This window comes from Lolium rigidum, chromosome 4 (assembly GCF_022539505.1).
Source record: "Lolium rigidum isolate FL_2022 chromosome 4, APGP_CSIRO_Lrig_0.1, whole genome shotgun sequence".
NCBI classification, from domain to species: domain Eukaryota; kingdom Viridiplantae; phylum Streptophyta; class Magnoliopsida; order Poales; family Poaceae; genus Lolium; species Lolium rigidum.
In genome coordinates this window covers 149961232-149977393 of record NC_061511.1, presented here as the reverse complement: position 1 = coordinate 149977393, position 16162 = coordinate 149961232, and the positions used below count along the sequence as shown (strand labels likewise).

The 16162-nt window shown below is 43.7% G+C and overlaps 1 protein-coding gene across 1 annotated transcript; it reads right to left on the bottom strand.

The window, feature by feature from the left end:
- Positions 1-3203: 3203 nt before the first annotated feature.
- On the bottom strand, positions 3204-10577 carry LOC124647626 (putative protease Do-like 14). The gene is made up of 10 exons (XM_047187539.1): positions 10202-10577; positions 9545-9685; positions 9336-9463; positions 5311-5580; positions 5098-5228; positions 4271-4388; positions 4046-4138; positions 3898-3975; positions 3704-3812; positions 3204-3443 (listed from the first exon to the last, which is right to left on the bottom strand). Exons 1-9 carry the CDS (start codon positions 10575-10577, stop codon positions 3723-3725), a joined length of 1425 nt encoding a protein of 474 aa, XP_047043495.1. The 3' UTR covers positions 3204-3443; positions 3704-3722.
- Positions 10578-16162: the final 5585 nt, after the last annotated feature.

Below are 16162 nucleotides of genomic sequence, written 5' to 3'. Positions count from 1 at the left end.
GCCACAGAACTTGATGAGATTTTGTGGCGCATTGCTCCGCGTGCGCCACAAAAATAATTTTGTGGCGCATGCATACTTTAGTGCACCACAGATGCTATTTCTACCTATAATGGTTTTCCTACTAGTGTGAAGGGGAAGATGTCCTAAGCTTTGCTTTAGCGTACGACATGATTGTAGCTAACACCCTCTGAGAATCACATCTAGTGAATTTTAGTAGTGGCCACCACAGTAGCCAGATTGACTTCGTCCTCTCAAGGAGAGAAGACAGGAGTGCGTGCCTAGAATGTAAGGTGATACCTGGAGAGAGTGTTGTCCATCAGCATAAGTTTGTGGTGGCTGACTTCCTCTTTCGACTTCGTGTCCAGCGGGATAAGCGTGCAGAAGTCGCTAGAACGAAGTGGTGGAAGCTCAAGGGTGAGGTAGCACCGACGTTCAAGGAGAGGGTCATTAAGGAGGGCCCTTGGGAGGAAGGAGGTGATGCGGACAATATTTGGATGAAGATGGCGACATGTATTCCTAAGGTGGCCTCAGAGGAGTTTGGAGTGTCCAGGGGAAGTAGAAGCGAAGTCAGGGATACCTGGTGGTGGAACACTGATGTCCAGAAGGCTATTAAGGAGAAGAAGGATTGTTTCAGACTCCTGTACCTGGATAGGAGTGCAGACAACATGGAGAAGTACAAGATGGCAAAGAAGGCCGCAAAGCGAGCTGTGTGTGAAGCAAGGGGTAAGGCGTATGAGGACCTCTACCAGCGGTTAGGCACGAAGGAAGGCGAAAAGGACATCTATAGGATGACCAAGATCCGAGAGAGGAAAACGAGGGATGTTGACCAAGTCAAATGCATCAAGGACGGAGCTGACCAACTCCTGGTGAAGGACAAGGAGATTAAGCATAGATGGCGGGAGTACTTCGACGGGCTGTTCAATGGGGAGACTGAGAGTTGTACCATTGAACTGGACAACTCCTTTGATGATACCAGTAGGCGTTTTGTGCGGCGAATCCAGGAGTCTGAGGTCAAGGAGGCGTTGAAAAGGATGAAGGGAGGCAAGGCAATGGGCCCTGATTTTATCCCCATTGAGGCATGGAGAGGCCTCGGAGACATAGCGACAGTATGGCTAACTAAGCTCTTCAACTCCATTTTTCGGGCAAACAAGATGCCAGAAGAATGGAGATGCAGTATATTAGTACCTATCTTCAAGAACAAAGGGGATATTCAGAGTTGTACTAACTACCGTGGAATTAAGCTTATGAGCCATACAATGAAGCTATGGGAGGGAGTCATTGAGCACCGTTTAAGACGAATGACAAGCGTGACCAAAAATCAGTTTGGTTTCATGCCGGGGAGGTCAACCATGGAAGCCATCTTCTTGGTACAACAACTCATGGAGAGATACAAGGAGCAAAAGAAGGACGTGCATCTGGTGTTCATTGATTTGGAGAAGGCCTACGATAAGATACTGCGACACGTCATGTGGTGGGCCTTGGAGAACCACAAAGTCCCAGCAAAGTACATTACCCTCATCAAGGACATGTACGATAATGTTGTGACAAGTGTTCGAACAAGAGATGGCGATACCGATGACTTCCCGATTAAAATAGGACTACACCAAGGGTCAGCTTTGAGCCCTTATCTATTTGATTTGGTGATGGATGAGGTCACAAGGGATATACAAGGAGATATCCCATGGTGTATGCTCTTTGTGGATTATGTGGTCCTAATCGATGATAGTCGAACGGGGTCAATAGGAAGTTAGAACTATGGAGATAAACCTTAGAATCGAAAGGTTTTAGACTTAGTAGAACTAAAACTAAGTACATGATGTGTGGTTTTAGTACTACTAGGCACGAGGAGGAGGAGAAGGTTAGCCTGGATGGGCAGGTGGTGCCTCATAAGGATACCTTTCGATATTTGGGGTCAATCCTGCACAAGGATGGGGATATTGCTGAAGATGTGAACCATCGGATCAAAGCCGGATGGATGAAGTGGTGCCAAGCATCTGGCATTCTTTGTGATAAGAGAGTGCCACAAAAGCTAAAAGGCAAGTTCTATAGGACGGCGGTTCGACCCGCAATGTTGTATGGCGCTGAGTGTTGGCCGACTAAAAGGGGAGGACCGAGTACGGAATGATGATATACGAGATAGAGTTGGGGTGGCACCGATTGCAGAGAAGCTTGTCCAACATCGTCTAAGATGGTTTGGGCATATTCAGCGCAGGCCTCCAGAAGCTCCAGTGCATAGTGGAGGGCTAAAGCGTGCTGATAATATCAAGAGAGAACGAGGTAGACCACACTTGACATGGGAGAAGTCCGTAAAGAGAGATCTGAAGGGCTGGAGTATCACCAAAGAACTAGCCATGGAAAGAGCCGCGTGAAAGCTTGCTATCCATGTGCTAGAACCATGAGTTGATTACGAGATCTTATGGCCTACCCCAACTTATTTGAGAATAAAGGCTTTATTGTTATTGTTGTAAGTACTTTGAACCTGTTCTTTAGTGTTTGTAATGAACGCTTATTTGTTTGCTATATTGAACATTTTTGTTTTAGGCCGTCACTAAATGTTTTAGGCCGCTAGGATACTCGATGCAAACGCAAACAGTTGCTCCAGCCTTTCTGCTATTTCCGCGTCCGCGACCCAACACAAACAGGCATATACGGTCAATTTTGTCAACCGATTTGCATCAGTTTCTAGAGATGCCCTTAAGGAACCAAAAGTGACCCATCTGACCAAAACTGACCCATCCATGTGAAGCATACACGCCGAGGACTCAATATAGAATTTGTTTTAAATTCCATTCAAGTATATATTTCAGATAATAGTTTGCTTAGCATTCCTTCAAACAAGGAGAAAATAAGTCATATTTAACTCTACCTTTGGCCATGAGCATCGTTGGATTTTAAGCATGCTCAGTGTTCATTCCAAACGATTGGCTCAAACTGACAAAACAAGTAAACAGAGTTGCAATTTGCAAGTTAAGATCCTAGTGTCACGAGGACTCGTCTAAATTAGCAGCAAGAGGAAACTAAGAGGCATAGTGCAAATTTTAATTCTGAGCAAAGACGATGACACCAGTGCTGCCTGCAATTATCACGAGGGCTCGTCTAAGTTTGCGCGCAGGAGAAAACTACAAGGCATAGTGCAAAGTTTAATTCTGAGCAGAGACGGTGACACTGGTCCTGCCTGCATTCATCACAAGGACTCGTCTAAGTTAGCAGCAAGAGAAAATTTTATGCATAGTGCAAAATTTAATTCTGAGCACAGACAGTGACACCCGTCCTGCCTTACTACTATATATCTTAGTACCCATACTACTATATCTTACTGCCTAGTACTATATCTTGAGACGATGTTCACAACAACACCATCATGGAGTCAGGAAGAAGCTAGTCTTTGCCATGATTAAGATCGTCAATACACTCAACGCACTACGTCATGAACTTGAGAGAGCCTGCAGTACACACAAACCCAAGTAAGGGAGAGCATCATGGTAAACATTTGCTGGTCACTACTAATATATGTTTAAGCCGAGTTTACTATACACAATTTAACAAATAGTGCCACCATTGTGCATGTTAGATGACAACATAATCAGAGATAAATTCATATACATCAACTTCTTATATGGGTACACAACCCAATAGATACCTTTTAAAAGAAAAACGCAAGAAATTTTCTCAAGTTCTAAAGTATCCAATGTAGCCAACTTACTATTGGGCCAATCATCTGGTTAACAGTATGAGCGCACTGCAGCATCACAGAATCCTATGGGAAGAATAGTGCACACACTTGTTTTTGCACGAATGTCATGAACTCGTATCTGCAATGAACAAATAAAAACATTGGGGTGCGGTATGTTGGTTATTTTTGTCACAAACTCAAACTTGGATTCTTTGTTAGTATACCTTAATATCTATCGTCGAGGACGAATCAAGTTTTTCCTCCAAAAAGTCCCAAGCAAGACTAAGAAGAAACTCTTCAAGCTACAACGCAAATTTGGCCACATTAGCTCTAAGTACAACTAAACTACCTACAGTGCTAATAATTTAGTACCTCAACTACAGTAGAAAGATGATCCATGTCAATCAATTCAATCACGTCTCCTCTTCGAATGCCAATCTTCTCAGAAGTAGAGTTAGGACACACCTAAGCAGATTAAAAAGTTAGAATTCTATTTTGCATTCTAGTTTTCGAGAAATAGCAGAAATTTGGTAAGGGAAAAAGGTTCACAATTATGAATAGATAACAGGAAAAAGATGTATGTGTGTTTGAGGATACCTCATCTACAATAAAACCACTCCTGATACTGTGGCGGGCCCAAAGCTCATCTCGATAAACCATATCCAGCATTCGCACGGTCGTCAACTCAAGGTGATGAATTGGATGTGCGATCCGGCTAGAACAGGTCAATTTTTCAGTATCTAATCATATTGTAGATTCATACATTTCAAATTATCAAACTTAAAAGTTACAACCAGTTTGCAGGTAAACGCTCCAAATTGTTCATCCATTCAATTCTTGCAGAATTTTGAAGAGTTACTGGACAAACTTTTTTTCTACCAGTCCTAGGTTGTTGTCAATTTCTTTGGAATATGTATCAGAGGACTAGGAATCATTTAACACCCAAATCAGCTTAGAATTAGTTGGGTCCCAGTTAAGGGTCAATATTGCAGTCTGAGTCATGTTTGTAGCCAGCATATAATCATATAATTCCAACAGACAATAAAAGTAAAAAAAAAACACTCTCAATGAAGATTCAGAGCCTCCCTGTTCTGGACGGGATGAGCTCAACCAAAACATACGGGGCGATTCCTTGTATCCATGCTTTGACCATTTCATTCTACCTTTGTTAACTCAGTTCCACTGAACAATCAACCTACTAGCGCCAAGCAACTCTCGAACATTAATTGCCATTTCTATCTAACAAAAATATTTCCTCAATAGGATTTTAATACTCCCTCCGTCCATAAATAGATGCCTTTAGTTTGTTAAATTTTGATGTATCTAGACACTATTTAGTTACTAGATACATCTAGTATTTAACAAATCTAAGACATCTATTTATAGACAGAGGTAGTATAAACAGTAAAATTTAGAAAACCTACCCAAATTGATTCCACATGTCAATACACTTTCTCACTATAGATGTCGATACAATAGCGGCTTGCGGGATATGTTTGACAACCAGACCGATGACCTCACCATTGTTGTTAATTACTGGCCCACCTGTGCAAATCTGCATAAGAAATACAAGTGAATTGAACATGATGATAAAAACAAGATTATGGAAATACAGAACACTGAAATATATTGTTTACCAAGTGGCTATAATAGCTGGCGAACATATGATGATTCCTCTCGAAGAAAGGATACTCTAAACACTGTATCGAGCCATGGCTGACAACCAGTGCATAGTTTACTTCTCTATCCAAGACAATGATATTCTCTCCATAACACGGTCTAGATCCCAAAGAAGCTGGCACCAGAGTAAACCCTGTACTGATATCCAGAAGAGAAATTCCATAGTGGCCGTTGAAGAATATCACACGTGCCTCCACAACAGTATCATTTGATAGGTGAACTGATACCTAAAAAGAGAAGTTTTCATTAGATAAGCCATAATAACATTGTTTACCATTAAACTCAACTTAACAACTACATGGATTAGATTTGGATATCAACTTCAATCACAAGAACATAAACATGCACTTCAAATCGAAGGAAATACATGTTAGAACTATTATCTAATGATAAGTTACATGATAAGACTTTGACAATACATGTTTAAATCATTTTCAGAAGATTACTTCAAAGAAAAAAAACACTTATGAGAAGCTAGTATATTTGTGAGTGCGCATCCAGATTGGGTGGATAAGTAACCATGGGTAACTTTTTAGTCTTCCACCAAACAGACGATTCTTGTCGGTTGTTGCTAGCCAAAGCAACCAAAACCTCTTTCTTTGCAAACAAACCATAGTCACGATGCTCCTGCCTCGTCAATTCACTCCCTTCGCAGCAGTAAAGTGATGTAGACTTGCAACAATGTTCTGAAAGCGCCACCCCCACTGGTGGATCACTTGTGGAATCCACACTCGAGGAATGTGACTTGCAGAGGCCTAGTGAGAAAAACTTGCTCATCGAGTATGTCTACTTTCTTGTATGCTGACCATGTTTATTGATTGTAGAATCCCTCTCCTAATTACAAATCTCCGCTTTAATAAGTAGATATACCTAGTAGGATGGAATTGTATTGAAGGTAGCTATACCTAGTGGGATTACTGTGCTCACAGCTAATTGAGGAGAAGTTATAGATAAGTATCTTCTTTATTCCAACTATCATACAATTATATTAAGGTCCATAACCTCCCGGTTTTATATTTTCTTTAGCTATTTTTTTTTTCTTTTGATCTCATCCTATTAGCATTATAAATTTATGTATATGCATGTTACAAATGATGTGTTTGAAATAATCACCAAGTTGTAGCAGCACTATTGCATGGCTAGCTTAATGGATATGTCAACAACTTATTTGAAGTACTAAATACTAAGCAAATGCAGTCATTTGCCTTAAAAAACTTAAAAGTTTATTTTCATGTTTGAATGTTATCTATTTGGGTTAACTTGGTAGAGGTTTACTTGTTTCTTTCTCTCTAGAAAAGCAATTATTCAAAGGCATGGCTATTAAAAATATTTTAACCACGTATGCAGAGTTAATAGCATAAAACTGCCACTTTGGGGGCCAAATTTACAAAATGGTACCACAGGTGGGGCCTGCTATCAGAACAGGTGTCAATTTGCTTTAAACGCTCCATTTGCCTGAATTGCAAAAACTCACCACTGGGAGGTAAATTTACGCTAAGAAAATGTTAAGTGGTACCATTTCGTAAATTTGGTCCCCAAAGTGGCCGTTTTATGCTATTAACTCCACGTGTGCAGGATAGTATTGATAAATATGAGCTCCTTTAATGACCGTGGCCTTCTCGTTGTACATGTGGACTCATGTCTACTATGTCTTGTTGTTTAGCTGAACTAGAGGTATTAACTAAATACAGGTCTGTACAATCCATATTGTTTTAATAACTGGTTAGAGTTAATGTTATTTACCACTCGGTTTGTCTTCATATAGTGTATGTGCAAAGGAAGAGGAAAGGGTTGTAGCAAAACTGCAAAAGTTTGTTTTGTACTGGTGAACTTTCTGAATTGTCACAATGATTTACCCAATCCCCTGTGTATTTAACTGTTATTTTTGTGTTACCTTTTTTTATGACATATGAGCCAAGGGTCTGCACAAGTTAAGCATCACGAACATAGAAAACAGGTGGAGAAAAATCTCCATTTTGCATGGCAACGTGTTAGATGGAGCAGAATAAGCATTGTGAGCTCGAATAGCGGCCGTTTGCGGCTTGAGACGTGAGTACAGCCAAGGCAACACAGCTGTGGAAGGTAAATAAGTACGTGTTTGCATGCTTCTGTATCATTCTCTTATATTTGCATCATGTTGCTTCCAGCATTTTATGGCATACAGTTATTATGAGAGCGAGAGAGAGAGAGAGAGAGAGAGAGAGAGAGAGAGAGAGAGAGAGAGAGAGAGAGAGAGAGAGTCATTTGAGAACCATCTCTTTGAATTTGGAGACTGAATTTTCATCTTAGGGCATTCTTTCTCAGATGTTAGATGATGTCTTCATTGAATTCATATGCACTGTTCCATTTAGGCCTTATTTACGGTTTTCGTAGTTATGACCGATTGTGCCATTTGATTGACTACATATATGGTCAAGTTTGATCAGATGGGTATGATGCTTTGGGATACATAGCAGTCGCTAATAAACAGATTGCTAGTTGATAATTTTGCACTCATATGTTGGACCAAGTCTCTTTCAAAGTTTGGATAGAGCCAGAACAAACTTAAATCAATGCATAGATGAAACGTACTATTGATTATTAGCACAAAATAGCCTAAGGACTTATAGAAAGGAACTTGTTTGGATACACTAAATGTGTGCACTCTGTTATGAAATGTCAGCTATCACATTTTGTGTCCATGGAAATGCTTCGTACGGCATTTACTTGTGTATTACTGTAAGGAAATTATATGCCATGTGATGAGGGACAGAGAAAATAAAAATAGAAGTCAAACCTGTTATGGCTTCAACACACTTCTACTCCCACCATTCAAAATTATAAGATGTTTAAGATATTTCAATATGGACTACATACGGACCAAAATGAGTGAACCGACGCCCTGAAACGTGTCTAGATACATGCGTATTAGAAAAAAAGCTACTTCCTCTGTTCACTAATATAAGACATTTTAGCATGCTTGGTGTCGTAGGGTTTGTAATAAAAGATTTTCTTGTTAAGAGGTTGTATCTATCTTAACTTTGTGCACACGCCAATATCATGTGTCATTCCTTCATCCTATGGAAGTTTCTGAATATATAACTTCTGTACTACTTATGATGCAGACAGAGAAACATTTTTGAGAAGGTCGATGGATCCAAATGTGGTGAAGCTTTCAGGGTCTGCTAGGATGAGCCTTTCGTGCAGAAACAGGAAACAAAGAGGAGCTATTGCGTCTGAAATTAGTTAATGGCCAAGACGTGTTTGGAAAAAACATTTCAGCAGAAGTGAGTGAAGTGTAAAAAAACTAATTTCCATTCGAACTTAAAACATCTATACTTGAATTTCAGTGTAAGATAATTAACTACTCAAAAAGTAATAACATTATTGCTACTCTATGTTCTATGAAGGACCAGAAATCTGAACCATGCATTTGCACTGAACTATACATCTAAAACATGGTCCAGACTGCTATTTTTTTTCAATTGTGATGTTTTAGTTCTTGAAAACGAAACAGAGGCTTCTCCCTGCAAATGTTTTACAACGATAGGGCTCAAATCAAGAAAGAAGGCAAAGAACCATGGTCACTAAACCTGTTGTGGCTGCTTTCCTTTGCAGGAGATGAATACTGAATGTCTTCCACTCAGTGGCATATGAAGGTAAGGCCGCACTTGGGATTAATTGGGATGGGAGAAGATAACATGCAATTCAGAACGAGTTGGATTGGAGGGATGTATGGCGACAAGGATGAAGAGCAAGACGCTGGTATTTCGGTATTTCCCATAAGGTGGAAAAAAGCCATGATTGATGCTCATGTTCCAGATATAGAACTACCTTTGGATCAATATCTAGAGATATTCCATTATTGCTCTGCGCAGTGCATGGGTACCATACTAGTAGTATATAAAAAAACTAAAACGTGAGCTCCTCTGACTACCAGGTAAACACTCAATGATATCATAACATACAAGGAATGAACGAAATGAGACGTGCAATTTGTTACCTTTTGATTTGGGTTCCGCAGCTTGCCCTCCTTGGTGCACATGATGCTAGCCGAAGACAAGATCTTAGCACACTTACCAACCTCATCGTACTCAATGATGGTGCCGGTGGAATATAAAACCGATCCATCTGTAAACAAGGAGCTGGGAACTATTAGCGGCTAGGAAAAAATAGTCGGAAGAATCACACAAAAGGTTTACTCAAATGTACCAGGTTCAGTGGCTGATACGTTCACAATGGAGCGGGCCACGTTCGTGATCATGTCTCTACCATCCATGCTTGGTGCAGATCCCACGGATTTAGTGACCCTGACCCTTCCTCTCCCACGAGCCAGAATGTTACAAAGAGAATCTTAAGAGAAAAAAAAAGGACAGTATAGTAGTTAGGGCCAATTTGATTCGGATGATTTCACAAACATAGGAATACCAAAAACACAGTAATAGGACAGGAATGTATGTGGAATCTCATAGGTTAGTAAAAAGCACACGAATTCGCTAATTGGGTGTTTGATTCGCAGGAATATGAAAAACACAAGAATCCTTAAAACCATAATTAAATCATGATTATCATGCAAATTATGGCCTTTCCCCCGTTCTTGCGCATAGGAATGTAAAAAAAAAAAAAGAGGTCTCAGTGGATTGTAGAATTCCTTTGATTTCTCTATGAAAGCTAGACCAAAGGAAAAACAAAAATTCTACACTTTTCCTATGCTCCATTCTTTTGAATCAAATAGATGAACAGTGCCATCAAAGGAAATTTTCCTATTCCTATGATTTTCCCAACATTACTATGAATCAAACAGGGCCTTAGTGTGGCAGAAGGGAAAGACGGAGCTAGTAACAAGTGAACAGGAAGTTATGTTATCACCTTCGTCTCCGAGGTCAGTGTTGTTATGCAGCGCGTCCATCGCATTCATCCAAGCCACCACTTCACTGTGTGTACCAGATTTGGGGTAAGGAAGCTCTTTGGGAGGGAGCGGCCGGGCAGCCAAGGCGGCTTCCTCCGCGGTCAGCATCCTTTCACCGCCCTCCGCCGCCCTCTTCTTCCCCACACTGACGCCCTCCAAGGCGACTTCCTCCGCCGCCAGCATCCTTTTACCGCCCTCCGCCGCACTGACGCCGTCCACCCTCCGCCGTTTGCCTCGAGAGTCTCCGACTGACTGCGCCGCCTCTGTAGGCCCAGTCTTCTCCCTGCCTCCCCGATCGGCGACGCCGGAGTACTCGTCCCCCTGAATCGGGATCATCTCCAGCCGCCGACCTCATCCTCAGTCTGGACGGCGTGTTCACCGCTGGATTGAAAGGGGAAACTAGGGTTACTGGACCGAAAGAGAAACGATCGGACACGGGCGCGGCAGATTCACGCCGACAGAACGATGCGGCGCGGCGCAGGGCAGGTGTTTCAGGTCAGGGCCGGGGGTGTGTTTGGTAGGCTCCACCAAAATTTGCGCCCTACACCGTCTCGTCGTGCAATGGCGTCCCAGCTTTCTCGAGGCGACGCAGGGAGGGACGTGTCTCGTCGTGCATAACCGCGTGGTCATCTGCGTCGGTGTTTATTGCGTCTAACATTTTGCTGCTGTTTCGCCTAGTGCCGCTGCATAATAAGAGCACCCCCTTCCGTTTCCATCCCAATCTCTTGTCGTTCCAACCCCTCACCGCTCCCAAATCTCCTCCTGCCTCACCAATGTCGTCGTCCCACAAGATCGCCACGGCGAACGGCTTCAACCGCGGCAGCCTCACCGTGGCTGGATATCCCGTCTCGCCGAACATGCGTCTGCCAAGCAGCGGCGGGTGGAGGATGGCCGTCAACGGCGTCGGCATCCCGCCGCCACCGTCGCCGGGCACGGAGCGTAGGAGGGACGCGATCAGGGCCCGGTGGGCTCGCCTCATCGCCGAGGAGCGGGCCGATCCAACCTAGGCGACCACCGGCAACGACGCCTCGTGGGTCAACTACTTCCATGCGCAACACGACATCGAGATGAACAGCACCGCCGGCCTCATCGGTCGGCGGAACAGCTGGAACAAGGAGGGGTGTCTCCTCTTCTGGGACGTTTCGGGGCGCACCCTGGAGCACGTCGTCGACGGCAGCCAGAACGGCACGCCGAGGTTGGAGATGCCGTCATCACCGCCACCATCCCATACGCCCACAGCGCGCTGGAAGCCGAGGAGGACGTACTCGTCCTCCTCCAACTCTTCCTCGTTAGGGCCGGCGCGATCGGCGCCTTCTTTGTCGCACCGTGCCCAAGCGCGAGGTGAAGGAGGAGCCGGAGTTCGCGACGCCGCCCATCAATCCGAGGCGGGGCGGCAACAACGTTAGCCGGCAGCAGCACAAGCGCGCCGGTGGCGCCCTCCTCATCCTGAAGCCAGAGGTGAAGGAGGAGCAGGACGACGAGGCAGTCGGGAAGGCGGCGCTGTTGGCGGAGTACGAGTGGCAGCAGCGTCTCATCGCCAACAGCGACGACCCCGAGGACTGCCCAGGGCTACACGCGGCGTCGCTGAACGACAAGGACGCCTAGAGGGGCGACCTCGACAGGGCGATCGCCATGTCCATCCGCAACACCAGGAAGCCACTCGTCGACCTCACCAACGACGGCGAGGCTGGACCAAGCGGCGCGGTGAAGGACGAGCCCGACGAGCGCGGCAAGCAGGACGTCATCGTCGACGACATGTACAACTTCCACCAGTACTACGACGCCTCTGGCAGCCGCACGTACTACTAGATTAGGGTTTAGTTTAAATTTCATCGAATTTCGTTCGAATCTATGTAATATATAGCAAGTTTGAATGAATTCGTTTTAGTTTTAAATATCTAAAATTTTGTTTGGGGAACGCGACTGGGGAGCGACGTCCCCCAAACACGGCACGAAAAAAACACGTCCCCCAAACTATAAATTCGGCGCTGTTTAGGGACGTTTTGGGGACACGGCTGGAAATACCCTTAGCTGCAATTGGTAGATAGATAGATCCTATATATCTATATATTAAACTCAACAAAATAATAAAATAACAGCTCTATCTATTCTATCTATATTTTAAAGCTGAACAAAATAACAGCTTCTTAGCTATGCCATGTCACAACTTTGCACGGTAGATGTGCAACATATCTATAGTATACGCCTTTAATTGTGCTTTGTTCTCTAGACGAACTCCAGGCAGGTCGGCACAGAGCTCGGCATGCTGAGTGCTTCTGTCGGCCGGTCCGGCCTCTGGCCCGGCATATCGGGTAGGCTGCCGGAAATTTCAGCATGTAGCTCGGCCTGCCAATCCTATGTCGGGTGTCGCGATTCTGGTTCCAAACGGCTCTTTTTCTCAGGAGGACTATATGAACCACTTCTTCCTTGAAGAGGTAGGTTGACCAGTCCAAAAGGTCAAGACATTTCTCTCTCACACACACTCCATTGTTGAACTCCAAAAGCTTGAGATCTCCCTCCTCCATCAACCAAACTCAAATTCCTTTAGGGAAAAAGCTTGAGGAGGCCGAGATCTACAATTCCACCAAGTCAAATCTCATTTCCCCTTGAGTTCACTGAGCAAGCCTGTTACTCTTGGGTTTGCGGAAACCCTAGGCGGCTAGGGTCGCTCGGAAGCATCCGGGTTTTGGATTTGCTTCCATAAGACGTTTGTGAGGGTTTGGAGACTACCTTTAAAGTCTACCACGAGTAAGTGATGACGCGTGAAGCACATGTCCGTTGGGAAACCCAAGAGGAAGGTGTGATGCGTACATCAGCAAGTTTCCCTCAGTAAGAAACCAAGGTTATCGAACTAGTAGGAGATGAAGGCCACGTGAAGGTTGTTGGTGAAGGAGTGTAGTGCGGCGCAACACCAGGGATTCCGGCGCCAACGTGGAACCTGCACAACACAATCACAATACTTTGCCCCAACTTAACAGTGAGGTTGTCAATCTCACCAGCTTGCTATAAACAAAGGATTAAACGTATGGTGTGGATAATGATGTTTGTTTGCGAAGAACAACAGAGAACAGTGATTGCAGTAGATTGTATTTCAGATGTAAAAGAATGGACCGGGGTCCACAGTTCACTAGTGGTGTCTCTCCAATAAGATAAATAGCATGTTGGGTGAACAAATTATAGTTGGGCAATTGACAAATAGAGAGGACTGATACGTCCAAAACGTATCTACTTTCCCGAACACTTTTGCTATTGTTTTGCCTCTAATTTGTGTATTTTGGATGCAACTAACACGGACTAACGCTGTTTTCAGCAGAAACTGTTCTGGTGTCTCGTTTTTGTGCAGAAATCCAACTTTCAGGAAAAACCTCGGAATTTTGACAGAAGGCCCTATTTTCCCAAAATACTGACGGAGCCAGAAGGACAAACCAAGTGGAGGCCCGAGGGCCCCACACCATAAGGCGGCGCGGCCTAGGGGGGGCCGCGCGTCCCTATGGTGTGGCCCCCTCGGCCGGCCTCCGACGCCCTCCTTCGGACTACTTATTGGCCTCGACCTAAAAACGCACGAAGAGAAGTCGAAGTCGCCAGAAACCCTCCAGAACGCCGCCACATCGCGAAACTCCGTCTCGGGAGCCAGAAGTCTCCGTTCTGGCACTCCGCCGGGACGGGGAATTGGAGGAGATCATCGCCGCCATCATCACCGACGCCTCTTCATCAACCAGCCATGTTTCCCACATCCATGTGTGAGTAATTCCCCCGCTGTAGGCCGAAGGGGATGGTAGGTATTGGATGAGATTGGTCATGTAATAGCATAAGATTGTTAGGGCATAGTGCCTAGTGTCCGTAATTGGTACTTTGATGATATTGTTGCAACTTGTTATGCTTAATGCTTGTCACTAGGGCCCGAGTGCCATGATCTCAGATCTGAACATGTTATTATTTCATCATGATATTCATTGTTTATGGTCTTACCCGCAAGTTGTATACACATGTCGCCGTCCGGAACCAATGGCCCCGAAGTGACAAATCGGGACAACCGGAGGGAATGGCAGTGATGTGAGGATCACATGTGTTCACGGAGTGTTAATGCTTTGCTCCGGTACTCTATTAAAAGGAGTACCTTAATATCCAGTAGTTTCCCTAGAGGCCCGACTGCCACCGGCTGGTAGGACAAAAGATGTTGTGCAAGTTTCTCATTGCGAGCACGTACGACTATAATTGGAACACATGCCTATTGATTGCATTGTACTTAGACACCATTTTATTATTATCTACAAATGCCCTACTATGATTGTTACATGAGTTTCTCTCATCCATGCAACGCCCGTCATCCGTCCCCGTGCCTACAGTATTTTAATCCTGCTGTTTACTAAAATCACTACTGCTGTTTCCGTTACTCTGCTGCTGTTATTTCACTATCGCTATCGCTATAAAACTGTTACTATCGATAAACTCTTGCGAGCAAGTCTGTTTCCAGGTGCAGCTGAATTGACAACTCCGCTGTTAAGGCTTTCAAGTATTCTTTGTCTCCCCTTGTGTCGAATCAATAAATTGGGTTTTACTTTCCTCGAAGACTGTTGCGATCCCCTATACTTGTGGGTCATCAAGACTATTTTCTAGCGCCGTTGCCGGGGAGCATAGCTTTATTTGGAAGTTCACTTGGATTGATATTGTTCGCTGCAAATTCTCCATCATGGGTAAACCTCGCGATACTAAGGTCGCCATATTACCATCCACTACAAGAAAAAGTACAACTCTGAGTACCTCTGCTGCTCTTGATTCACCATCTCGTGATAAGTAAACTTGTTTCACCACCACAAGCTTCAAATGCTTGGTACTTCGCTGAATCTGAAAATTCCTCTTATAATTGTGATGATGCTTCGCTGTGCTTGATGATAGTGGTTCATTGGGAACTTTTCTAGATGCTACAATTGCTAGGTCTAGACAAATTGAAAATACTCGAAACTCCCGATGTTACTACACCCGTTAATTCACCCGAACTTGAATACTCTAGTGATGATCTTGATGAAGATTATGTGGAACTTTATGATGATTTTATTGAAAAATGCAATGCTACTACTGATGCAAGAAAAATTAAAAAGTTGCTTGCGTAACATGCTCGTTAGATATAAACTCGTCTCCTGATCCTAAATTTGCCACATCTCCTATAAACATTAAGGATAAAGATTATGATTTTTCTCTTGATCTATCTCATATAGCTATTGTTGAGAAAACACCCTTTTGTGGTACTCGAAAAAGAAAGTGTTGTTGAACACATGATTGAGTTATCTACTCTGAGTAGCTTGTTTTCTGATGATGTTAAGAAGCGTACTTACTTTGTTGCTAAAATCTTTCCATTTTCATTAAAGGATGACGCTAAAACTTGGTATAATAGTTTGCCACCTAATTCTATTAAAAGTCCAAAAGAATTGCTTGATGTTTTCTTCCGTAAATACTTTCCTGCTAGTGCTCAACATGTTGCTTTGCGGAGAATTTATAATTTCGACCAGGAAGATGGAGAGAAATTGCCTCGAGGCTTGGGCGAGATTTTGCTCTCTTATTAGAGCTCGGCTCGACCATGATTTGGAAAAGCATGATTTACTTGATATATTTTATAGTGGACTAATCATTGAGTCTAGGGCATACCTGGATAGTTGTGCTGGTTGTGTTTTCAGGAAAAGAACTCCAGTACGAAGTCTGAAGAATTATTGGCTAAAATAGGCCGGAATCATGATGATTGGACTACGCTCGAACCAACTCCAACGCCAATGTTGAAGAAGAGGGGTTTAATTAAATTGAATGATGAAGATATGAGGGAAGCCAAGAAGTCTCTCAAGGAGAAAGGTATTAAATCTGAAGATGTGAAGAATCTTCCTCCCATAGAAGATATATGTGAGATAATTCCCCCTTCATCCATGATTGAG